General features: G+C 42.9%; 1 protein-coding gene across 8 annotated transcripts in view; it reads right to left on the bottom strand.

Annotated features, from left to right (window-relative positions):
• RIMKLB (ribosomal modification protein rimK like family member B) overlaps positions 1-18,385 on the bottom strand; it is a 94,218-nt gene extending 75,833 nt beyond the window's left edge. For 4 of the 8 annotated variants that reach the window (XM_033222878.1, XM_033222880.1, XM_033222882.1 and 1 more), the window contains exons 1-2: positions 17,990-18,384; positions 1,386-1,616 (exon numbers count right to left, since the gene is read on the bottom strand). In XM_033222878.1, coding sequence (XP_033078769.1) covers positions 1,386-1,560 — 175 coding nt within the window. In that variant the 5' untranslated portion in view covers positions 1,561-1,616; positions 17,990-18,384. Of the gene's footprint in view, positions 1-1,385; positions 1,617-15,700; positions 16,530-17,989 lie in introns of all 8 variants that reach the window. The other 4 variants (XM_033222885.1, XM_033222886.1, XM_033222884.1 and 1 more) reach the window with 3 other exon arrangements.
• Positions 18,386-26,803: the final 8,418 nt, after the last annotated feature.

Genomic DNA, 26,803 nt, shown 5'->3' with positions numbered 1-26,803 from the left:
AACACGGTGAAACTGGTCTCTACTAAAAATACAAAAATTAGTCAGGCGTGGTGGTGCACATCTGCAATCTCAGCTACTCAGGAGGCTGAGGCAGGAGAATTTGCTTGAACCTGGGAGGCAGAGGTTGCAGTGAGCTGAGATCGCGCCATTGCACTCCAGCCTAGGTGACAAAGTAAGACCCTGTCTCAAAAAAAAAAAAAAAAAAAAAAAAAAAGAACAAGAGTACTTATCCATTTGAGTGAAACAACAAAGAAACATTTTTGGCAACAATCACTGATCAAAAGTACTGTGGATGAAATAAATAAATGTTACAAGAGGATTGAAAATAAAAGTGATGTTTGCTAACAGATTATACTTAGTGTGATACTCAACCTATGGTAACATTTTTAATTTAGACAAGCTTCTAGATCTGTTAGCCTATGAATGAAATTATCCTACCACGGCAGATAAAGGTAAGATTTTATTGTACTTTGCCTTGCCTTAATTCTCACAATAACTGTCTTTCTCCATTTCATTGATTAGGAAATTAAATCATGGGGCTTCAGTGTAATTCTAGTCACAAAGGAAGAAAGTGATCTAAAATGTATTTATACTATCGTTAAATTATGAAGTATTTTCTGAAAGTCAAAAAGTCCATTTATATGACACCATATAACGCTCCCTGACAGAAACTACCAATTTAGCTACAGTAAGCCATAAAACTTTCAAAAGCAAAAATTTAAGAGTTTCCTAAAAATCAGTACTAAAGAATTTCTATACTTTTCCAGGGTATCTTCCCCTACAGTGCTAAAACAAATACGAAATACTAAAAATACTAGAAATATTTATCAACAATTGAGTTACCTGTAAGAAAAATTGTATTAGTTTATATTACATGTATAAAGTGTTTTATAAAAAGCAATCACATGGGTTTAATTTATTAATCAAGTATTAATGAAAGAACCTCCAAAGATACAAATTTCCTTAGGAGCACCTTATAAACAAGGTATTTTAAACTAGAAGACAGTAAAAGTGAAAGGAACTTGAGAATCATCTTTACTTTTATTTTTCAGAGACTGTGTCTTACAATGTTGCCTAGGCTGGACTTGAACTTGTGGGTTCAAATGATTCTCCCACCTTAGCCTCTGGAACTACAGGCATGTGCCTACTTTGTTTTATTGTTTATCTGTTTTGAAGGTCATCTTTAATTTCCCTCACAACTGTTTCCTAATAAAGTTAATAAATACTAGTGTTTATATTACTTCCATAAAATATATTAGACCTTATAATTAGAAGACACTTAGTAATGACAAGGCTACGAATTCCTCTGTCCTAATTATTCCTAAAACATGCAGATTCATCATATTCTAGGTAAAAATCCAAAACATCACTTAGTATAGACTTACCCAGGTTTCCTTGCTCAACTGTCAGCACCACCTCATCCATCACCACAGCCCTAAAGTCCAGTTCCTCCTCACAACATTTGGCCTTCAGCGCTCGTAAAATCTCTTTTTGAGGATAGTCTTCCCTGATGCGACGATCTGTCAAAAACCACAACTTGGCAGCCACAGAACTACACATCTTGATTAGCTTGTGTTTCCTTGCCTGGATTATTTCCTCTTGGATGTAATGTCTATCTAGATGGAAGAGAAAATATACATAAAAGGTAAATCAAGAAATCTCTTTGATTTCTGGATTTCATACAAATAAATGCTGAGATTATATACTAATTATATAAACAGGAAAAAACAAGTGTAGAGATATTATTGTTTCCCTTTCATTCAAACTAAAATTATACACTAGTAATATGGAAACTGACCACCTCTTCAGAAATATGATTTCTCCATTTTTCCTTGGGGAAACTGGCACTGCAACTTAATAACTGTAGCTGGTCACTTAGCAGAAACTTTAAATACCCTTCCCAATATTACACATTGTCTAGAAATATACTTTAATCTGAACACTGACTTTTCATCTCTTCCCTCAACATTCTGTTCTTGATATGAAATGAAATTCCAATCATCAATACATCTCCATCTTTCCCATCACTAGAAACCCCACTTAAGTATATTTTCGTATCTGTGGTTAACTTTATATTCAATTTTCTTCCTTGGTTTTGTTATAGGTATGTAGAAAAAAAAACAGGTAGTAGCACTTATCTTACTAGGTAAGCTTCAATGATGAAGTCATTTACACAGTAGCTTTAGTCAAAATAAATAATTGGAGAATGAGCAAAAAGGGCCAAATAAATGTCCAGGTCCATTCACTACATTTCATTTATTTCAGCCAGAGGACAGCATGCTCTTACTCAATGTTTTTATTCTTTCTATAAATAGAATTTTTAAAAATAAATGCAGCTTGTTTACCAAAATGCAAAAAAGGACTTTTTTTTCCAGATAGTGTTGCTTCCAGTTTGTATCATGAACAATGCAACATTAAAAATCATCTTCCTGAGAAGCAAAAAAGTTACAAGTTTCAAAACAAGCAACAAAAAGATTTTTTTAAATGTTTACAAAAAAACAAAATGTCAAGTATCATTCAAGTATTATTCCAGATAATATGGCACACCTAACACAAAAGGAAAGGTCCCAGGCAAAGACTGCAGGAAGGAAAGGCTGTACAGACCAGCAGCTTCCTGAATAGTGGTAGCTGGACATGGGCCATCCTCCAGGTACCAGCAAGAAGGGCCTGCTCCACAGTGCACACGGTTTGAAAGCAGAGCATTGCTGGGCAGGGGCACCACCAGAGCCAACAGCACACATTCCCAAGTACCTTGAAATGCCATGTCTGCCACACTTGACCACCTACCTCTCTCTTAACTAACTTACTACCCCACAATCTACAGCCTCCAAGGCCTAAGTCTCTGTTAAACAAGCAGGGTATCTAAACTGGATTATGGTAGTAACTCAGCTTACACACATGCTAGGAAGGAACCATGCTAACTTAACATCGGATGCTCTAGGGTTAGCAGTTCTGAATATTTAATAACTTTTTATTTTTATTTATTTATTTACTTTGAGATGGAGTTTCACTTTTGTCACCCAGGCTGGAGGGCAATGGTGTGATCTCGACTTGCTCGAACCTCTGCTTCCCGGGTTCAAGTGATTCTCCTGTCTCAGCCTCCCAAGTAGCACGTGCCACCACACTCAGCTCATTTCTTATTTTTTTTTTTAGTAGAGATGGGGTTTCACTATGTTGGCCAGGCTGGTCTTGAACTCCTGACCTCAGGTGATCTGCCCGCCTCAGCCTCCCAAAGTGCTGGGCGGATCACCTGAGTGAGGTCAGAAGTCCGAGACCAGCCTGGTCAACATGATGAAACCCCACCTCTACTTAAAAAAAAATATAAAAATTAGCTGGGCTTGGTGGCGGGCACCTATAATCCCAGCTACTGGGGAGGCTGAGGCAGGAGAATTGCTTGAACCCAGGAGGTGGAGGTGGCAGTGAGCCGAGATCACGCCATTGCACTCCAGCCTGGGCAACAAGAGCGAAATTCCATCTCTCTCTCTCTCTCTCTCACACACACACACACACACACACACACAGAAGAAGATAAGGACCAGGCTCATTAAAATGAAAAATATATAAACATTATGACTTCCCTACAGCAGGATATTCCATGCATATTATTACAGGCAGTAAACCTTATCCTCTCTCCTCCTTAAACAGAATGTTTCTGATAAATTTTTCTCCTATGAAACTTTTCTTGAAAACAGATTTCCATTTTAACCACATACGGCAAAGGTACAGTGCAAACCTGCACTGTCAATTCAACCTGATGGGACAACTTTTTTTATGGGTTGCATTTCAGTCTCTTCCATGTGGACAATCACAGGAAAGGCCACAGTGTGTCCCTGACCAGACGCTGTACCCAAACAGATACTACGCTCATTAAAAAAAGCGGTTATAGCCACACACGGCCTTCCAGGCCACTTGGGAAGGTCTCACTCAGAAAGCAAAGCTCCACAAAAGAAAAAGTCACACCAGAATACCTGATGTAGATAGAATATCTCCAGCTTCCCTTGACGAAAGAATTGTAAAAAATGCCCTTAAAATGTTTGTAATCAGTAGTTATTGAAAGACTCTGTCACTGACTTCCAACACTGTGAAGCTATGTCCGTGCCTTGGCCTGACACTTGGCTCTTGAAACTCACCCGTTTGCAGATTTTTTTTTTTTTCTGAGACAGGGTTTCAGTCACCCAGGCTGGAGTACAGTGGTGCAATCACAGCTCACGGCTCACTGCAACCTCAAACTCCTGGACTTAAGTGATCCACCTGTCTCCTCTGCCTCGCAAGCAGCTGAGACGACAGGAGCAAATCATTTCAGGCTAACTTTTTTTTTTTTTTCCTCGAGACGGAGTCTCGCTCTGCCACCCAGGCTGGAGCGCAGTGGTGCAATCTTGGCTCACTGGAACTTCTGTCTCCCGGGTTCAAGCAATTCTCCTGCCTCAGCCTCCAGAGTAGCTGGGATTACAGATGCCCACCACCATGCCCAGTTAATTTTTGTACTTTTCTCTTTTCAGTAGATAGGGGTTTTGCCGTGTTGCCCAAAGTGATGGAATTATAGGTGTGAGCCAACAGGCCCAGTCTCTAATTTTTTATTTTTTATTTTTTGGTAAAGATGTGGTTTCACTACGTTGCCCAGACTGATCTCAAACTCCTGGCCTCAACCAATCCTCCCACTTTGGCCTCCCAAAGTGCTGGGGTTACGTCTGTGAGCCACCATGCCCTGCCAATTGATGATTAATTTCATTGTACGGTGGTTTTCACCTGAGTGTGGCAGTTGCTGCCCCAATAGCAGTGAGGAATGGAAGGTTACAGTCACTAGCAATTCGGAAGCAGTAATGTTCTGCTGCTGATACATCAGTAGTCAGAAATTACATGGGCTACAATGATTCTGAAATCAGAAAATAATATTACCCTCTGAAGAGCCACAAAGCTTCCAGTCAACATGTTTTTCTAGGCCAGGTATGATGGCTCCTGCCTGTAACCCCAGAACTTTGAGAGGCTGAGGTGGGCGGATCATTTGTGGTCAGGAGTTTGAGACCAGCCTGGCCAATACGGCAAAACCCTGTCTCTACTAAAAATACAAAAATTAGTCAGGTATGGCAGCACATGCCTATAATCCCAGCTACTCTGGAGGCTGAGGCAGGATAATTGCTTGAACCCAGGAGGCAGAGGTTGTAGTGAGCAGAGATGATGCTGGGCAACACCGAAACTCCATCTCAAAAAATAAGAAAGAAAGAAACTGGTGGGGAGCAGTAGCTCATTTTAGGAGGCTGAGGTGGGCAGATCACTTGAGGTCAGGAGTTCAAGACCAGCCTGGCTGATATGATTAAGACTCTATCTCTACTAAAAATACAAAAAAAAAAAAAAAAAAAAAAAAAATTGCCGGGTGTGGTGGTGGGTGCTTGTAATCCCAGCTACTCAGGTGGCTGAGGCAGGATAATTGCTTGAAGCTGCAGTGAGTCCAGACCATGCCCCTGTACTCCAGCCTGAGAAACAGAGCTCCATCTCAAAACAAAAACCATACTTTCTACATTAAACCTCTGATTACCCGTACAGTAGTCCCTCCAAATCCACAGGGGATAATTCCAAGACCCCCAGTGGATGCCTGAAATTGCAGATAGTACTGCACCATATATATGTTTTTTCCTTAACATACATATCTATAATTTGTATATTAGGTACAGTAAGAAATTAACAATAAAATAGAACAATTATAACAATATACTACGATCAAAGTTACATGAATGCGGTGTCTCTCCCACTCTCAAAATATCCTATTGTACTGTGTCAGGGCGTAACTGAAACCACAGAAAGTGAAACCAGGGAAGGTGAAACCTGTCCAGTGGTACACTCCCATTCCCACAGGAGGACATGCGGCTAGCCTTCCTCCGTGCCCAAGCGATGGGGCCTCCCCAAGGGCTGCTGCAGCAATAGCTGCTTGCCTTCTTAGGGTTGCTCCAACTGGATTCACATCTGAGATTCCAGAAATGTTGGGTGAAGACTTCAATCCCAAAGGTAGAGGCTCCAGGCGTGCCTGCCTGCTTCTGCCCCTCAATGGTTCGCACCTAGCCTTGGGCACAGCTGTTTCCTCTTCTTCATAGAATTTTAAAACATCTACTTTTCTATTTTTCCCATCTGCTGATGAAAAGAAAAAAGAAAAACAGAAAAAAACAGAAATGCTGACAGAAGTCAACAAGATTCCAGTAAATCTAAATAGCACAGGAGCTCAAAAGTGCACCAATGACAGTCCTGCTAATGATCCAGAATCTTAAAATTCAAATAATATTCACTATTTTAAACGACAGTAGAGTCCTCTATAAAATAAAATGGTTACTTTTTTTCCTGGTAGTTTAAAGGAGTAAACTTGTTTACTCAATAAGGTAACTGTAAGAAAATATTCTCCAGCAGCAAAACATAAATGCAGTGCTTGCAAATGTCCACATATAGATGAGTACTGTATAGTATTTCCCCTCTTAGAATGTAAGCTCAGGACAACCAATCCCATCCTCTCTTTATTTCCTCCAGTATATCAAGAAAAACAATGTATAAATATCGGACGCCAAATAAATACTACTGAAAAAAGTACCTTTTCTGAAATAAAGAGAAATTCTACCACGAGAATTTGTTTTTGATACAGTTTTCCCACGCAAACTTCTGGATCAGCATGCCAATAAAAATCAGCACTGCATCTTGGAATACTCAGGCAAAATTAATCAAATGGGAATCTTAAAATGCTTCATTCATCTTCTGAAATAGGAAATAAACAGACATTTGTTTCACTGCTTAAGATTTCCTAAATTTTTTCTAAGGTAATAGTTTAGAAAGTACCACTTAGTTTCTCCCAACTTTTAGTTCCCATATTAGACCAATCCAAGGAATAATTTTTCTACTTTAAAAGTTTTTTCAGGTCAACATTCTGGGATCTAAAACTTAGATCAAATTTCCTTAATGAACAAAGGAAAAGTTCAATGTTTCGAGTCAAAATCTCAAAATACATTACAAATATTGAGAGTTTCCAAAAGGATGTGTCAACCTATTCAACAGGTTGTGTCAACAGAAGACAAATGAGAGCATAACAGATTTGTATTACATCACAGAATAAGAAAAAAAAAGTTAAAATCAAAGATAATTTCTCTCCCTCTCATCTTTCTTGAGGACCCTTCCCAAAGGTATTTCTTTTAGCACAGAAAAAGCAAAAAATCACAATCTACCATCTGAAGATATTAAGGTACCTCTTACTACTAAGAAAATCTATTAACATATGAGCTCAAAATTCCAACTACTGAAGAAAAATAAAGCTAAAGGGAAAAAATACATACACTAATATAAAATAGAATCTATACAGAACTCTATTGTAACACACAATAGAATCTGTATAGAACTCTATTGTAACACACAATAGCATCTCTATAGAAGTCTTGTAACACACAATACAATCTGTATAGAAGTCTTTTGTAACACACAATAGAATTTTAATAGCATTTATTCCATTTGTCAGTTAATACAGACGTGCTTCAGGAAAGACTGCATAGGATAAAAAATTATACTACTCAAAACTTGTTTTCAAAACTATCCACTCTTGGATAGGAATCACAGGAGCTGAATCAGGTTTGTGGAAAAAATAACAAATTTGTGTCTCTCAAAAATGTGGTATTGGGCCGGGCGCGGTGGCTCAAGCCTGTAATCCCAGCACTTTGGGAGGCCGACACGGGCGGATCATGAGGTCAGGAGATCGAGACCATCCTGGCTAACACGGTGAAACCCTGTCTCTACTAAAAAAATACAAAAAACTAGCCGGGCGAGGTGGCGGATGCCTGTAGTCCTACTCGGGAGGCTGAGGCAGGAGAATGGCCTAAACCTGGGAGGCGGAGCTTGCAGTGAGTTGAGATCCGTCCACTGCACTCCAGCCTGGGCGACTGAGCGAGACTCCGTCTCAAAAAAAAAAAAAAAAAAAAAAAGTGGTATTACAAAACATGTATTTGGTCTTCAACCCTGTTTCCTGGCATACAACTCCTAAAATCGTAAGAATCTCCAAAATGATGTCTTTCTGTATGCTAATAATTGATTGATGGCTGGCAGCCCCTAGGCAGCTTTAGTATGGGGGCTGGTCACCAGAAAGACCGAGTCATGATTAGAGGGTTGGAACCTTCAGTCTCATCCCCTAACCTCTGGAGAGAGGAGATGGGCTGACAGTCAAGTTGATCACCAGTGGCCAGTGGTTTAATGAATCATGCCTACGTAATGAAGTCTCCAAAAAAATCCAAAAGGATTGGGCTCAAAATGCTTCCAGATGGCTGAACACATAGCAGATCCTGGAGGGTGACACACTTAGGAAGGGCATAGAAGCTCCACGCCCTCTTCCATACCTTGCCCTATGCACCTTTTCATCTGTATCCTTTATAATATACACGTAAACACGTTTCCCTTAGTTATGTAAACTACTCTAGCAAATTAAACCCAAAGACAGGGTTGGTGGGAACTCCAACTTAAAGCCAGTCAGCCTTCTGGCTGAAGTCCAGAGGCCTGTACTGGTGGGGGGCATGGTAGGGGGTAATTTTGGGGACTGAGCAGTTAACCTGTGGGAGCACTCAACCTGTGGGAGAGTGTCAGAAATGAATTAAAGGACACCTAGCTGGTGTCCGTAGCAGAAATGATTGTTGGTGAGGAGAAATCTCCATCAATGGATCTTCTGTCTGTGTTGATTGGTGTTGCTGAAAGAACAGGAAAAAGCACACTGAATGGTGTTTTTTCCATGCTCTCTCATTAAATTTTAGGTATGCTGTCAAGTCTCTTTTTCTGTGACTTTCCTCCTGACATCTCTCCTTCTGTACATGATCCTCCGACTTTCATTCTTAAACTCTGCTTTCCACTTTCTAGAACTGTCATCCAAAGCCAGGTTTCAACTTTGTTATTTTGGAACCACTGACCCACTAGATATTTGTTTCTCAACTAAATTTCAGAATCCATTTCAATGGGCCTCCTGGGCATCGCTAACTAAACGCCACCCACTGTTGCCTCAGTTGAGCATGTTAAAAAAAAAAAAAAAAAAAAAAGACGTGCACGGTGGTTCACACCTGTAATACCAGCACTTTGGAAGGCTGAGGTGGGCAAGATTACCTGAGGTCAGGAGTTTGAGACCAGCCTGGCCAAAATGGTGAAACCCTGTCTCTATTAAAAATACAAAAAAATTAGCTGGACGTAGTGGTGCACACCTGTAGTCCCAGCTACTCAGGAGGCTGAGGTTGCAGTGAACCAAGACTGTGCCATTGCACTCCAGCCTGGGCGACAGGAGCGAAACTCAGTCCAAAAAAAAAAAGCCAGGCACGGTGGCTCACACTTGTAATCTCAGCACTTTGGGAGGCCAAGGTGGGTAGATCACCTGAGGTCAGGAGTTCGAGACCAGCCTGGCCAACCTGGTGAAATGCCGTCTCTACTAAAAATACAAAAATTAGCTAGGCATGGTGGTGGGCTCCTGTAATCCCAGCTACTTGGGAGGCTGAGGAAGGGGAGTCACTTGAACCCAGAAGGCGAGGTTGCAGTGAGCTGAGATTGCACCACTGCTCTCCAGCGTGGGTGACAAGGGCAAAACTCCATCTCAAAAACAAAAAACAAAACAGAGAATGTATTTTTATTCACAGAAATGTTTCAGCACCTATATTCCCCATTGTGATCATTAAATTTTATGTCAACCTGGTGAGGCAATGGTTCCAAGCTGTTTGGGCAAAAAATAGTCTACACATTGCTGAAGGTATTTTGCATATTGATTAGCATCTAATCAGCTGATCTTAAGTAAAGGAAATTACCCTTCGTAATGTGGAGGGGCTACATCCAATCAGTTGAAGGTCTTGCTAAAAAGCAAAAACTGAGGAGGAACTCTTCCTCAAGACTCAGGACTTATAGAAAGACTCACAGAAATGCTACCCGAGTTGCCAGTTTGCTGGTCTGCCCAAAAATTTCAGACCCAAGACTGCAACATCAAGCCCTGTCCGAGTTTACAGACTGCTGCTTACTCTACAGATTGTGAATTTAGCAACTCCGCAATCATATGAACCAACCGCTTAAAATACATTTACAATTTTTAAAAATACATATATATATATATATATATATATATATCTGATTGAGTCTATTTCTCTGGAGAACCCTGACTGATATACCTATTCTTATTAAGGCACTCAATTCAGAAAACTGGGCATCAATTTTTATTTCCATCCTTCTTTCACTGTTTACACAAAGTTAATTCTATCTTCTAAATATTAAAATCGGCCGGGCACGGTGGCTCAAGCCTGTAATCCCAGCACTTTGGGAGGCTGAAACAGGCGGATCACGAGGTCAGGAGATCGAGACCATCCTGGCTAACACGGTGAAACCCCGTCTCTACCAAAAAATATAAAAATCTAGCCGGGCGAGGTGGCGGGCGCCTGTAGTCCCAGCTACTCGGGAGGCTGAGGCAGGAGAATGGCGTAAACCCGGGAGGCGGAGCTTGCAGTGAGCTGAGATCCGGCCACTGCGCTCCAGCCCGGGCGACAGAGGGAGACTCCGTCTCAAATAAATAAATAAGTATTAAAATCACCTGCACTTTACTTTTTTTTTTTGAGATGGAGTCTGTCACCTAGGCTGGAGGACAGTGACGTGATCTTGGCTCACTGCAACCTCCACCTCCCAGATTCAAGCAATCCTCCTGCCTCAGCCTCCTGATTAGCTGGGACTACAGGCGTGTGCCACCACATCCGGCTAATTTTTGTATTTTTAATAGAGACTGGGTTTTGCCATGTTGGCAAGGCTGGTCTCGAACTCCTGACCGCAAGTGATCCTCCTGCCTTGGCCTCCCAAAGTGCTAGGATTACAGGTATGAGCCACCATGCCTGGCCCATTTTACTCTTATCTCCAGTATATCCAACTTAAGGCACTTGGACTACTATAAAAGCCTCCAAATAAATCTTCTGCCCTCTGTCACTTCCAATTTTCTAAACACATTATACTCTTTCATGTTTCCTGTTGCTTGGAATATATACCCCAAACACTTACCTATTTAGTAAACTCTGAGTTCAAATGGTTTTTGTGTGTGTGTGTGTGGTGTGTGTGTGTGTGTGTTTTAGAGATAAGGTCTTGCTCTGTACCAAGCCTGCAGTGACACAATTGCAGCCTCCAATCTTGGGCTCAAATAATCCTCCCACCTCAGCCTCCTAAGTAGCTGAGACTACAGATATGTACCACCATGTCCCGTTAATTTTTTCCTCTTTTAGAGGCAGGTTCTCAGTGTTGCCCAGGCTGGTCTCAAACTCCTGGCCTCAAGCAAAATTCTCCTGCCTCAGTCTCCCAAATAGCTGGGATTATAGGCATGGGCCATGGCTCAGGAGTTAATGCATTCATTAAGTAACATATCCTCTGGAAGAATGACTTTTAGGACTCAAGGGAAAATTTAACAGATGTGCTAACATTTGTACCCAAGTCATTATCATAGTATATAATTAAGGTTTATTTTTAAAAACTAGGGTCTGCCAGTGCTATAAGATGAATTCTTAAAGTCTATGTTTAAACAGTTTTATTTGTTATAAAGACAATTTCTCTTTTACAGGTTAAGTCATGATTGAAAGCATGTTCAACAAATATGCATGTTTAGGTGATGTGAGTTTATAAAACGCCATTTTCCTTACCAAATCTTTTTTTTTTTTTTTTTTTTGAGACAGGGTCTTACTCTGATACCCAGGTTGGAGAGCAATGATGTGATCTCGGCTGACTGAAACCTCCGCCTCCTGGGTTCAAGTGATTCTCCCACCTCAGCCTCCTGAGTAGCTGGGACTACAGGCACGCACCGCTACACCCAGCTAATTTTTGTATTTTTTGGTTTCATCATGTTGCTCAGGCTGGTCTCAAACTCCTGACCTCAAATGATCCACCTGCCTCAGCCTCTCATAGTGTTGGGATTACAGGTGTGAGCCACCACATCTGACCTATAAAATACTTTCTACATATATTTGTCACTTAATCTGTATATAATAATGTGAGGAACACAGGTTTCTATTATCCCAATTTAAAGAAAGACCAGCCCAAGATATCACAATAATAGACCCAAGACTGGAATTAAGATTTTCTATTTCTCTATGCTTTTTCTACAAAGAAATCAGAACCATCAAAGCTAATTAGGATAAAGAAAATAAATTCACACACTGAGTAATTATATGTACCAAACACAATATGAGATGGTTTATTTTTATCATTTAATCCTCACAACCATCCCTCTGCAGTGTGTTATGGTCTTCATTTGGCAGTGACGCTGTTTTAGCAGAGAGGTTAGATAACTTGTTTAAAGTCACAATTAGAAAGTGGTAGGGGCCAGGCACAGTGACTCACGCCTGTAATCCTAGTACTCTGGGAGTCTGAAGCAAAAGCATTGCTTGAGGCCAGGAGTTTGAGACCAGCCTGGGCAACACAGTGGGACCTCATCTCTACAAAAAATAAACACTTTAGGAAGCTGAGGTAGGAGGACAGGAGTTCAACACTAGCCTGGGCAACACAGTGGGGTCTCATCTCTACAAAAAGTGAAAAAAAAAAAAAAAATTAGCCGGGCACGTTGGCACAGGCCTATGGTCTCAGCCACTAAGGAGGCTGAGGCAGGGTGCTCACTTGAGTACTGAAGTTCAAGGCTGCAGTGAGCTATAATCACATGCTACTCTACTTCAGCCTGGGTGACAAAGCAAAACCCTGCCTTTAAAAAAAAAAAAAAAAAGTTTATCTGGAATCCAGACATTTCTCTTTCTCTCTTTTTTTTTTTTTGAGAGGGAGTCTCGCTCTGTTGCCCAGGCTGGAGCACAGTGGCACGATCTTGGCTCACTGCAACCTCCGCCTCCTGGGTTCAAACAATTCTCCTGCCTCAGCCTCCCAAGTAGCTGGGATTACAGGCATGTGCCACTACGCCCGGCTAATTTTTGTATTTTTAGTAGACATGGGTTTTCACTATGTTGGCCAGGCTGGTCTCGAACTCCTGGCCTTAGGTGATCCACCCACAAAGTGTTGGGATTACAGGCATGAGCCACCATGCCCAGCCTCCAAACATTTCTAATGATTTCACTTAACAGAAGAAATTTATATCAAGTTATTTCTGGAACATGGTACAGAAAACAGTTCCCAGGTTTAATGCACAGTACAGTTCAAAGTCCCAAAGTTTCATATTTAACATGATAAATGTCTGGCCTTCTGTCTAAATTTTCTTCCCAGATATTACTTTGAAAAAGGAGTTAGAAAGCTATTCATTTACTCTCAAGCCCAAGGCTTTATAGATATGGCTGACTAAATCACATGTCAAAGGAATAAACTAACAACTGAGAACTCCAAAGCCTCAGGGAAGAATTCCAAGGTTGCTATTTGGGCAAACCTGCCTGACTTTTCCAAATACAGTTTTCTGATAAAGTAGGAAAAATTAAAATACTCCTCAAAATTGGAGAGCACAGTAAGAAATGGTCTGATCTTATACAGCAATTCTATATTCCATTTTAGAGATCTTATTTCTAAATTTATAGGAACATGAAGCCAAAAGCTAGTATCAAAAGGAAAAAAAGGAAATGTAAGAAGTTGAATACAGAATAAAAACATTTAAGAAAGGAACAGGTTTGAATCTTCTTTGTCACAACTTGATATACACTTTTGAAATAAAAGGTATTAAAATTAATCAGGCATGTAAATGTTTAAGCAGATTTTTGTTTTGCCAGCTCATCAATTCACAAATTAGTACACATTTCCTAAGAATCCAGTAGACTCCTTCAGACACGGCTCGGGTAACTGACAGACCGATAAAAAATACAGAGATTACCAAAATTACTCTGTAAACTCCATGAAGAAAGAACCCATAACCATTTTATTCCCTGATGTTATCTCCAGTGGGAAATGCATAATCTGATATGTAACACTGAGAAGTTATGGAACAGAACATATTTTAATAATCTGTTTTATCAAGTTGTAAAAGAGTATCAAAAAATCATAGCTATTTTAATATTAAATACCAGGCAAATGAGAGTCCCCATAAGATCTATTTTTTTTTTTTTTTTGAGGTGGAGTCTTGCTCTTTCACCCAGACTTGAGTGCAGTGGCGCAATCTAAGCTCACTGCAACCTCTGCCTCCAGGCTTCATGCAACTCTCCTGCCTCAGCCCCCCGAGTAGCTGAGATTACAGACATGCACCACCACACCTAGCTAATTTTTGTATTTTTAGTAGAGATGGGGTTTTGCCATTTTGGCCAGGCTGGTCTCAAACCCCTGACCTCAAGTGATTCACCTGCCTCGGCCTCCCAAAGTGCTGGGATTACAGGTGTGAGCCACCGCACCCGGCCCTCATAAGATCTAAATGTAGCTATCCAAAATTCCTAATTAATGTTTTCAGGTTCTCTAAAAAAAAAAAAAAAAGGAGATCAAGCGTGTGCTTACTTCCCATTTTGATCATATAACTGATCCAGAAATAATTAGCTTTGTTAACAAAGTTAGAAGAAAAAAACAAAAACATAATTTCAGAAAGAAGAAAAAAAGATATAAACAGATGGGTTCCATGCAGACCAGCCTCTAGAGGAGTAGAGCTGGCTAGCTCTGTGGCTTTTGTCCTCCAAGCCAATTTTGAGAGGGGAAAAAAACACACTGGAAAAGAAAACATTAAAAATAACACCATGGCAGACCAGACGCGGTGGCTCAAGCCTGTAATCCCAGCACTTTGGGAGGCCGAGACAGGCGGATCACGAGGTCAGGAGATTGAGATCATCCTGGCTAACAAGGTGAAACCCCGTCTCTACTAAAAAATACAAAAAACTAGCCGGGTGAGGTGGCGGGCGCCTGTAGTCCCAGCTACTCGGGAGGCTGAGGCAGGAGAATGGCGTGAACTCGGGAGGCGGAGCTTGCAGTGAGCTGAGATCCGGCCACTGCACTCCTGCCCGGGCAACCGAGCGAGACCCCGTCTCAAAAAAAAAAAACAAAAAAAAACAAAACAAAACCCTGGCATTAGTTACCATGAAGCCAGTGCTTTTCTGCAAATCTAACATGCACACGGATGTTAATACTATCTTATTTCTTAACAATCCCTAATATGACAAGCAGAAAATTCCAAGACACAATTAAGAGACAATTTCCAACATCTGTACGTAATCTCCCTACTCAACCTCTCTTGAAACAACCACACATATCAGCACAGCTAACATTTAAAAATAATACTTTTTTCACTATCACTCTCTCCTCTTCCCTCAGATTCTAATAATATATTACAGTTTTCTTTTTTCTTTTTTTTGAGATAGAATCTTGCTCTATTGCCCAGGCTGGAGTGCAGTGGTAAAATTTTGCCTCACCACAAACTCCACCTCCCAGGTTCAAGCAATTCTTGTGCCTCAGCCTCCCAAGTAGCTGTGACTACAGGCATGCGTCACCATGCCCACCTAATTTTTATATTTTTCACAGAGACGGGGGTTTCACCATGTTGGCCAGGCTGGTTTCGAACTCCTGACCTCAAGTGATTCAACTGCCTCAGCCTCCCAAAGTGCTGGGATTACAGGTGTGAGCCACTGCGCCACGCCACATAATTACAATTTCTAGAGGCTCTTTCCTCATATGCTTGTGACTTAATCCCACTTGCAGAATACTTTGTAAACTAATCTGCCATAAAACAAAGTCTTTCTATGAATGTATATCACTAAAGTGCCCCCAAAACAGCTGTCAGCAAGCAACATACAATAAAACTCACCCTCCTTACTTTATGTTTGGTTCTCTCTCTTCACATGTGGTTCGTGGGTATAGAAGTTCTTCCTCCACCCATTTTCACTCAGTTTATGTCTCTAGGCCTGCTCCCCAGAGGAAGATGATAAAAGCTACTCCTGCTTCCCAAAGCGTGGAACAACTGGCTCTGCTCTGTTCCCTTTCCCCAGCCCCTACCAGTGTCCATGGTTGGTCAGTCTTTCAGCTCATAGAGAGGGGAGCTTTGAGAAATACATCTAGTGACTTACCCCAGCAGCAAATCCTAGGTGGATACAAATTGTGAAAAGGGTAATTGGGAGATATTTTAAAAGAGATGTTTCTCCATGTGCCGTAACAAACCAATGCCTGAAGCTGGGTTCGTGTTCACTGGTCAAATAATGTCCACTTTAGTGTGCTTCTTCACAGTATGACTGAGAAGGGGTGGAAGATTTAGAAGAGTTTACGGGTAATTTCCCTCTGGAGAGGAAAAGGGGCCTGAATTAGAAGGGAAAAAAGAAGGGGCTAACTTCTTGTTACTCTCCCTGCTACTCCTAGATGCTACTACTGACAAAAGTATATTAAATAGGGACGCTAAGGAAACATGGGCAAAATAAGAAAGCTATCCACTAGAAACTAAGATAAGTAGCATTTCAGCTGGTAGCCAATGGGCTAAAGGTTAAATGCTCGGTTCCTTACCCCCTGCGGGGGGCAAGGCAGGAAGAGAAAAGCGGCTCTTGACTGAGTGGAGGATTGTATGTGACTGAATTTGCTGTTCCCCTTCTTGGCTCTGTTCTCAGAATCACAGACTGCCCCCCTCCCTGACAAGCGGACTCCAGCACCTGGTAGGGGTAAGAGAAGACAAGAGAGAAAAAAGGGAGACAGAGAAAGATAAAAAACATCAACAGCCATGTTGCCAAACTAACAACTAAATCAATGACATGAAAGAAGGAAATTAACAGCAATAACTAAGAAAGGAATAAAATAGAATTATCTCAAGACAAAATAGGTCTCCTCCTCTTTGACACAGTAACCAAATAAAACAGTAACCATTGGAAAAGAAATTTAACTATGATTATTTTTAAAATTAGAGGTTTACATACTAAAATTTAGGAAATACGTGTTAAATCTCCACGACTGGAATTTCAGAGTGTTTTATTCCAAATGAATATCTTAAAAGTATTCTGAAAATTGGTTTTGAGAAATCATTTTTTAAAATAGAAGAAATGACCTTTAAGCTACCCAATATTGTGAAAGTAACAAAAATGAGATTTTAAAACATTTAAATGTAAATGATTAAAGAACACCCATAAATATAATGAACATATCAAGCCCACAAAAAAAGAAAAATCTTCATAGTAGGCTGCCCATATACTTTCTATACCGATTTAGAGTTGAGCCTAACTCCACAAAGATGTGGTAACAATATATATAACTAATGGGAAAATGACAGCATACTGAAAGAATTTACATAGCAGTTGCATTGAGCACGGTTAGTGTAATAACCCCACTCACAGAATTACCACCCCATCGCTATTCGCAAACACAAATGGAATAAAATAGTGGAATTACAAATGTGTGATCAGAGATAAGGATATATCAAGGGCAGATTGAAATTATTCCACCCTGGTTTGGGCTTTTTTTTTTTTTTTTTGGTGGGGGCTGAGGGGTGAGGAGCGTAATATGTACATCATCCTCAAATTTGTAAAGAATCAAAACTAGATAAGCAATTATTTGGTCATCCCCTTCTCATTCAGAGGGCTGTCAAAGGAAAACGTGGAATGACTGTCACACTCTAAAATTTACACGTAAGGAGGAAAACGTGGAATCGAAAACAGGAGCTGCGGGACCGCCACACATGATCCTCCTCCCGCGGTCGCTCCACAGAATTTGTGGGAATGAGGGGCGGGTGTGTGGGGGGGTCGTCGCCGCAATCCCGAGGACACATCAGCAGCCCGCGGGTCCGACTCCAGCCGGCGTTCCCGGGGTTACCACACCCCCTCGCCGGCGGGGAAACCATACTCCTTACACGCCCGAGGTCGCCGCCCCCAAGACACGGCTCGCCCGGTCTCACGCACACGCCACGGGCCGGCGCCTCCCGGCACACCCGCGAAGGCTGGGCCCCGCCTCGCTCCCCACCGACTCCGCGGAGCGGCGACCACCGGCCTCCACTAGCTCCGTCCCCTCCCCGGCCCAGCCCCCGCCAGTGGGGGGATCCATTCCGCTGAACTCGCCCACTCGGGAGGGCGCGCCTTCGCCTCACTGCTCTACACCCGGGGGCAGCAGCGGTCGTACCGCTCACCTGGCTCAGGGGGCTCCTCCCCCGCTCTCGGCCGACGGAGCCGGGCTGGGGCCTTCGAGGAAGCGCGGGCCGCCGGGCGGCTGGAAGTGAGGGGAAGGAGAGGAGGGGGAGGGGGTCGGGATACCGGGAGCCGCCTCCTTTCTCCTCCGCCGACCGCGGCTCCCGCAGCCAGGCCGGGCGTCCTCGCACACTCGCCCAGTTTCTCACAGCCTCGCGGCCCGTCAGCCTCTCCCTCACCCCCACTCCCACACACTCTCACTCCCACACACTCACACCCGGCCGCTCCTCGTTCCCTCACTCGCCTGCCGCGCGCGCGCGCGCGACCCCGCTCACACACAGCGCGCGCGACGCCGGCGGAGACCGCCCCGCTCCCCGAGACCGAGCGCCGCCCGCCCGCTTGCAGAGGACCGGCGCGCGCCCCGGCCCCGCCCTCCTGGCGCGGCGGCGCGACGGGCGGGGGGCGGCGGCCCGAGGAGCTCGGGGCCGGGCCAGCGCGCCGAGCACTGCTGAGCGGATCTGACACCTGCGTGGAGACCCGCCCTCCCAGCTCCTCGCCCGCACCGGAGCCATCGCTGGCCTCGGGGGAAGAGAGGCGATGGATCGCGCGCGGGGAGCGAAAAGGGAGCGCGAGGGCGCTCCGAGGACGCGCCTCCCCACCCGCCCCCAAACCGTCTTCACTGAGAAAGGGAAACGGATGGGGGGTGGGGGCGAGGTTTGTTCCCAACTCGAAACCGCGAGATTAGTCCCTTCCGTTGTACGCCCTCCCCGCCCTCACATTCCCTGCTCAGGCCCCATATATCTGCGCCTGGAGCCACGACGCGAGCCCCCGAGCCCCTCGGGCGCAGGGTCCTGTCCGCATCCCCACGCCTGCCGCCCAGCCCTTCCGCCGGCCGCCGCCCGGAGTCCCCGCTTACGGTGGTTCCTCCCTCCGGTAGGCAAAGATATGGAAACAAAGATCATTCATACCTAGAAGGTCTTTATCTGTGACTGGAGTAAAGACAATATCTCTGTATATTGAGAGGCAAATTTAAAACCACATGATAAATTTCCTGGCTGAAGCGGGTTTGGAGATACAGGCGCGGTGGATAGTGCCAGCTCTGCCCCCTAGAAACCAGCGTAAACCTTGGACAAGTTAGTTGCTACGCTTCCTCAGAGCCTTTGTTGTCAAAAGATAAAAGTACAGTCCGGAGTCGTTGTGAGAATGAAATGAGATATTTTAAGAGCATTTTGTAAATTCCAAAACTATGTATAAAAAATAAAATTATAGCCCAAAGGAGGCTAAGAATATGAATGTTCAACTACGGTATTCCTTTTTCTTAAAAAAAAAAAAAAAAAAAAACCAAGGGCGACAGACTACCTCCAGGTTTACATGGAAGATTCACTTCCAAATAATGTCAGTCACCAGAGACACCAGGTGTGAGGTACAGTAGTGTGCTCACCAGTTTGCCGTCTTGCTGGTCTCAGCCGTGTCTCAGTGACCTCAGCCAACAACTTTTCACTACTCTCTCAATCGCCAGTTTCATTTTCTGCTTTAAAAAATTTGACAAATTTCTTTCAGCGTCTCGAGAGTCTTTAAGAGATGTAGCATAACCCAGGATGGTAACTTCTGGATCCAGACGGCCCAGGTTGGATTTATGATTCCGCTACCTATGTGATCCTCTGCAGTAACTTAACCTCTCTGTATCTTTATCTGATGAGCTGTAAAAGTGAGGATAAAAATAGTTACCTACTTCATACAGTTGTCATAGGAGTAAATGAGTTAATAAGTGTATAATATTTAACACCTGACACAGATCAAGTGCTGCTCAAAGTGTTTAGTGTTATTGTAATGTTACATCAGTGAGTAACCTAGGATAGGCGTCTAGTTTTACAAAATTTAGAGGAACAAACTCCCTATAAGATAGATACACTATCTTGAGAACAAAGGGGATAAGGTCTACAGAACTAAAACGTTGCTATTTACTTCCACTCTGATATTCAGCCCCCTGGGACATAAAATATATTCAACTCAAAGACCAAGAGAAGCATTTTGTAATCAAGGGAAGCTTGAGCACAGAGAGACTAACACTGAAAATCTGGCAAAATAAACATAGTGAAATTGACACAGGGAAAAAATTGTACAGAGGATCAATAATAATATTTAAGCTATTCCTTCAGTCCCACTCTTAAGGAATCCAATTGGTGGTAACTGTGCATCTCCAGAAAAAGTGGGTTGTACTGGTGAAACTGTGCAAGGGAAGTATGATTTTAACTCACGTGCCGCTTGCCCTTAAAAGTTGTTTTTCAGAGCCCCATGCAGTGGCTCACACCTGTAATCCCAGCACTTTGGGAGGCTGAGGCAGGTGGATCACCTGAGGTCGGGAGTTTAAGACCAGCCTGAGCAACATAGAGAAACCTTATCTCTACTAAAAATACAAAATTAGCCAGGCGTGATGGCGCATGCCTGTAATCCCAGCTACTCAGGAGGCTGAGGCAGGAGAATCGCTTGAACCTGGGAGGTGGAGATTTCAGGCCGAGATCATGCCATTGCACTCCAGCCTGGGCAACAAGAGCAAAACTCTGTCTCAAAAAAAAAAAAAAAAAAGTTGTTATTCAATGTATTGCTACTGTGTGCCATACACATTCTAAGATATTCTCATGTATATAACAACGTTGCTTTTGACTTAAGCTAATAGGGGGTAAAACAAAGCTCAGGAGGGTATTTAAAAAAACAAAGCCAATGATAAGGCTTAAACGTGATATTGTTAAGATAATGTTTATGTGAATAATGATCAAATTCATACATCATACTTTCTGTATGAAGTAATAAGGGGGCAAAAATTATTTATACCATTTCCATATTGGAAACCCAAGATTCAGAAAGGCTGTATATTCAGTCATAATCTTTGAGCATTCATGGTTGATGTGTTTAGGCAGCTATGGACTCACATCTCCTTTGGGTAGCAACACCTGCTCAAAAATACTTTAAGTAGTTGTTCTTGGCATAATCATGCACAACTCATTTTTAACTAGTGAATTAATATTTTTTAGGAAGTTCTGGGGGGGCGGAGGGGTCAGTTGAATCCCCTGGGAAGACATACTGTAAGTAACCTAAGGCCGGGCGCGGTGGCTCAAGCCTGTAATCCCAGCACTTTGGGAGGCCGAGACGGGCGGATCACGAGGTCAGGAGATGGAGACCATCCTGGCTAACACGGTGAAACCCGTCTCTACTAAAAAATACAAAAAACTAGCCGGGCGAGGTGGCGGGCGCCTGTAGTCCCAGCTACTCCGGAGGCTGAGGCAGGAGAATGGCGTAAACCCGGGAGGCGGAGCTTGCAGTGAGCTGAGATCCGGCCACTGCACTCCAGCTCCGGCGACAGAGCGAGACTCCGTCTCAAAAAAAAAAAAAAAAAAAAAGTAACCTAGCATGTCTGGAGTCAGATCAATCTGATTTGAAATCCTAGCTGTATTTACTAGCAGCATGAGATCGTTGCTTAACTTCCATAAACCTCGATTTTCTCATCAATAAAATGAAGATCATATTAGCACCACTTTATTAAGATAGAAGGATGAGGCCGGGCGCGGTGGCTCAAGCCTGTAATCCCAGCACTTTGGGAGGCCGAGTGGGGTGGATCACGAGGTCAGGAGATCCAGACCATCCTGGCTAACACGGTGAAACCCCGTCTCTACTTAAAAATACAAAAAACTAGCCGGGCGAGGTGGTGGGCGCCTGTAGTCCCAGCTGCTCGGGAGGCTGAGGCAGGAGAATGGCGTGAACCCGGGAGGCGGAGCTTGCAGTGAGCCGAGATCCGGCCACAGCACTCCAGCCTGGGCGACAGAGCGAGACTCCGTCTCAAAAAAAAAAAAAAAAAAAAAAAAGATAGAAGGATGAATGAGGTAACTCAAACATAATGCATAACATAGTATGTCTCAATGAATGTTAGCTATTATTATTCAAGACTAATTGATACCAAACAGTCAAATAGCAAAGAGAAATTATACAATGTTCAGATATGTGTGATAATCATATAAATAGTTATACATATTTACTGCATATCCCTATGAGTGTGAGAACAACTCTATGGATGAGTAATGTCTTTGAGATGAAATTAGGGTTCATCCTGTGCCTGCACCAAAACACTTCCAGATTTTGCTCTTATTCCCATGAGAATCAACAGAAGGGACCGGACAGGGTGACTCATGTCTGTAATTCCAGCACTTTGGGAGGCCGAGGCAGGTGGATCATCTGAGGTCAGGAGTTTGAGACCAGCCTGGCCCACATGGTGAAACTCTCTATTAAAAATACAAAAATGAGCCGGGCGTGGTGGCAGGTGCCTGTAATCCCAGCTACTGGGGAGGCTGAAGTGGGAGAATCGCTTGAACCTGGGGGTAGAAGTTGCAGCGAGCCAACATTGGGCCACTGCACTCCAGCCTGGGCAACAGATGGGTACTCTGTCTCAAAAAAAAAAAAAAAATCAACAGGAGGCCAGGTGTGATGGCTCACACCTGTAATTCCAACACTTTAGGAGGCTGAGACAAGAGGATTGCTTGAGTACAGGAGTCCAAGACCAGCCTGGGCAACACGGGGAGAGGCTGTCTCTATGTTTATTGTTTTTTGTTTTGTTTTGTTTTACTTTTTTGAGACGGAGTCTCGCTCTGTCACCCTGGCTGGAGTACAGTGGCAAGATCTCGGCTCACTGCACCCTCCACCTCCCACGTTCAAGTGATTCTCCTGCCTAAGCCTCCTGATTAGCTGGGATTACAGGCGCCCAGCTAATTTTTGTATTTTTAGTAGAAACTTGGGGTTTCACCTTGTTGGCCAGGCTGACCCTGAACTCCTGACCTCAAGTGATCTGCCCACCTGAATCTCCCAAAGTGCTGGGATTGTAGGCATGAGCCATCTCACCTGGCCCCATCTCTATTTTAAAAAAAAAAAAAAATAGAATCAACAGGAGAGCTTCCAAAAACTGATTAAATCAGCATTGGCGTCCAGGCACCAATATTTTTTCAGAGCCCTCCAGGGGATTTTAATACACAGCCAGGGTAAAGACCAAGTTTATACAACAGAGATGTTAGAATTAACTATTTGGTTGTGCTGAAATACACACGTTATCTAGCCATTTCAGCTAGTCGGTCGGATTAGCTGATTAGAATATGATAACTAAATTTTCAGTACAGGCCGGGTGTGGTGGCTCACGCGTGTAATCCCAGCATTTTGGGAGGCTGAGGTGGGCGGATCACCTAAGGTCAGGAGTTCAAGACCAGCCTGGTCTAACATGGTGAAACCTCATCTATTATTAAAAATACAAAAATTAGCTGGGCGTGGTGGTGGGCACCTGAAATCCCACCTACTCAGGAGGCTGAGGCAGGAGAATCACTTGAATCTGGGAGGCGGAGGTTGCAGTAAGCTGAGATAGTGCCACTGTACTCCAGCCTGGGCGACAGAACGAGACTCCATCTCAAAAGAAAGAAAGAAAAAAAATTGCAATACAAAGCCTTTTAGTTTTGGTGGGATAATATGAAGGTACCGGGGGGAAGGCCTATAAAAGTGAGGGTTTAATGAAAACAAAATCTCCCCTAAGAGTTACCCAGGTCCAGTCAACCCCATGTCTCTGATTCTACTTGAGTACATAGGTGTACATCTACATCAGTCAGAAAAACATAATTTACAAATGAAATAACAATAAATGGTTTGTCTATTGCAGGTCAAGCAAAAACCTTTAAGTGCCCTGTACACATGATCTGTTGCAAATCATTTCCCCCTGGGTTTGAAGACAAGGCAACTAGCGGGGATCTGATCAAAACTAAAGGCCTCGAAGTAGTAAAGAGAATTGTAAACAAGAATTTCATCTTTGAGATAGTTATCATCAGGACCTAAAATAGTGTTCTTTGTGAATTATCTAACATTATTGCTGCAAAATTCATGTGACTGGAGAAAAGGTGGTTGGTGTCTAATGTCAGAACCTTCACTAGCAAATAAGGAACAGTAGCGGCAGCTGCAGTAAATCTAGCTCTCCCCACTGCTTCCTCTCCTGGAGCCAGCCGGCTAGAACCAGCCTGACAACAGTCTGCAGTAGAATAGCTAAACACTGATCTAGGCTTTCTCCACCCACATCCCTCCTCCTTTTCCCCGCTCCATCTCAGCACATTAAACTGAGCTGTCTCTCTAACTACGCTAAGAAAATGCAGATGCCAGACACAAAGGGAGGAAAGACCATACATTGACTGAATCATAGAAGAGAAAGAATGGGTGGAAAGAAAAGACAGTCTTGGCCAGAAACATGATGTGGGTTTCCCCCTACTTCTTTAATTGTATGTGGTTAAGATTTTTTTTTCCCTCTACCACACAGACATTACCTGGAATGCTTATTTAAAATGCAGATTCCTTGACCTCTGCCTCTGACCTGAATCAGCCTGTGTACCTGCATTTCTTGAGCAACTCAAAGCGTCTAAAATTAGCCGTTTATCTGCATTTGGAATAAGCATACTAAATGATCCTTAGACATACGAAAGTTTGAGCACAGTGTCTTAGAGACCAAAATAACCATTTGTAAAATGCTCTTTATTTAAAGCCCTCAACATTTATAAACTCATTGTAGCCTCAGGCAACATTCTAAGGTTGAGCAAATATTGTTAGTCCTCTCTGACTGAAGAGAAAATGAGGCAATGAAATTAAATCGTTGGCAACAATTTCCCAGTCCTGATTTCCCTGTCTTTGGGAGGATCTTAGAAGTATAACAAACTGGGAAGAATGGAAGAAGAAAAAATGAGACAAGAAACTATGGAAAAGCACATTAGAAGTATTCTCATCTAAAGAATAGAGGAAGCATCAAATATTAAAGAAAAAAAAAACCCTCTCTTGGTGCAGGGAAACATGACTGAATTTGTAGGTAATGCACTCCAGCCTGGGGGACAGAGCAAGACTCAGTCTCAAAAAAATGTAGACTTAGGCATGAGGATCACACCGTAGAAATACTTGAAACACATAGTTACATCACTGTCCCCAGTCTCATAATAAACCTATCATATCTTAGAACATGGAAAGTTCTAACCCTACTGGGTTTGGATTATCTTCTTTTATGTTTTGTTTTGTTTTTTGAAACAGAGTTTCGCTCTGTCGCCTGGCTGGAGTGGAATGGTACAATCTTAGCTCACTGCAGCCTCTGCCTCCCGGGTTCAAGTGATTCTCCTGCCTCAGCCTCCCAAGTAGCTGGGATTACAGGCACGCACCACCACACCCAGCTCATTTTTGTATTTTTAGTAGAGAGGGATTTTCACCACACTGGCCAGGATGGTCTCGATCTGCTGACCTCATGATCCATCTGCCTTGGTCCTCCAAAGTGCTGGGATTATAGGCGTGAAGATAATACTCCAGGCCACTGCACCTGGCCTGGAGTATTATCTTCTTTTTACAGATGAGCAAATGGAGACACAGTGAGGTTAAGTAACTTGTCCAGAGTCACTCAGCTAGCAAAATAGCAGAGCCAATATTTGAATCCAGGTAGCAAAGTACATGCTCTTAACTGCTTTGTCAAACACTTTTTGTAATCCCTCGGAAGACTATAAAAAGGATTGTCTGCAGTTTCCCCCAACTTCTTAGTAAAGTTTTACTTAGCTATTAATGCCTGCTGTTTGGGTTCATGCTTAAGTAGCATTTCCTAACGTGTGAAAAATAATGGTACATACATTATAATTTGCCACAAAGGAACTAAGAATCCATTAACTGAGCATCACTTCTAAAGATTCAACAAAAAATTGTTACCAACACATACATGATTCTTCAAATATGTATGGATTCTATTTTGATAAAGTATAACTCCATTTAAGTCATAAATGGATTTTCTACAGTCATAGAAGCTTTTTATCAATTACGCTTTTTCTCGAACTTTAGGCATGAAAAAATGACTGTATTGTAGGTAACTGTAAAATGTTTTGAGGTTTAAAAAGGGACCCACTGGCATGCTGGGACAAAGAGGGTTTAGCAGAAAATCCTGAGTTTAGTGGAGAAAACATGGCTTATTGCCTAATAGAGTGGCCAAAAGTAGGTCAGAGTCCCTGACAGTCACAGCTGGTAAGGAGTGATGTCACTAGAGAAATGGGGATGGGGGAGGTGGACTTTAAGGTGGGGAAGTAGACCCTTTGAGGGGCGGAAGAGGGGAGATTTACAGAGGCAGGTTTTTTGTAGTCAGCCTTTTGTAGGCTGATTGCAGAAACAGCTGAAGCCCCATTTTTCTCCTCCCTATATCCAGCCTGCGTTCTCCCAGGCCTCATTCCCCACCTCTGCATCACCATCAGACCCCCTCTGCTGGAGACAAAGACACCAGAGAAAGGAATGGGGAGAAAGGCAAACCTGAAAAGGAGTGATTTCAAGAAAAGAGAGAAGGATGAGGAAAAAGTGAAGGAGGAGACTTTAATCAAATCCAGGGAAACATGACAGAGGGGAAGAAATAACAAAGGAGAGAGGCAGATGGAAAAAAGAGTAGAATAAGTACAGGAGGAAAATATGGCTGAATGAAACAAAAGAAAGACTAATGAATGGAGCAAAAGTAGTGTTGGAAATATAATTTCTATTAATTATTTCGGTTTAAAATATTAATTAAGCAAAATGCTGGGAAAGAGAGACATTATAATGGTTGCAATTTGAAATCAAAATATGTAGTTATAATGTTTTGGCAACAAAGCAAAACTAGGATGCTCCCAACTAGGATGTCTCTTTTCAGCCCACATTCAATCTAAAAGTTTTTTTTTTTTTTGAGACGGAGTCTCACTCTGTCGCCCAGGCTAGAGTGCAGTGGCCAGATCTCAGCTCACTGCAAGCTCTGCCTCCCGGGTTCA

Source organism: Trachypithecus francoisi, unplaced genomic scaffold (assembly GCF_009764315.1).
Source record: "Trachypithecus francoisi isolate TF-2019V2 unplaced genomic scaffold, Tfra_2.0 Lachesis_group11, whole genome shotgun sequence".
Lineage (NCBI taxonomy): Eukaryota > Metazoa > Chordata > Mammalia > Primates > Cercopithecidae > Trachypithecus > Trachypithecus francoisi.
The sequence above is the reverse complement of the archived record's forward strand: the minus strand, read 5'-3'. Positions and strand labels throughout refer to the sequence as shown.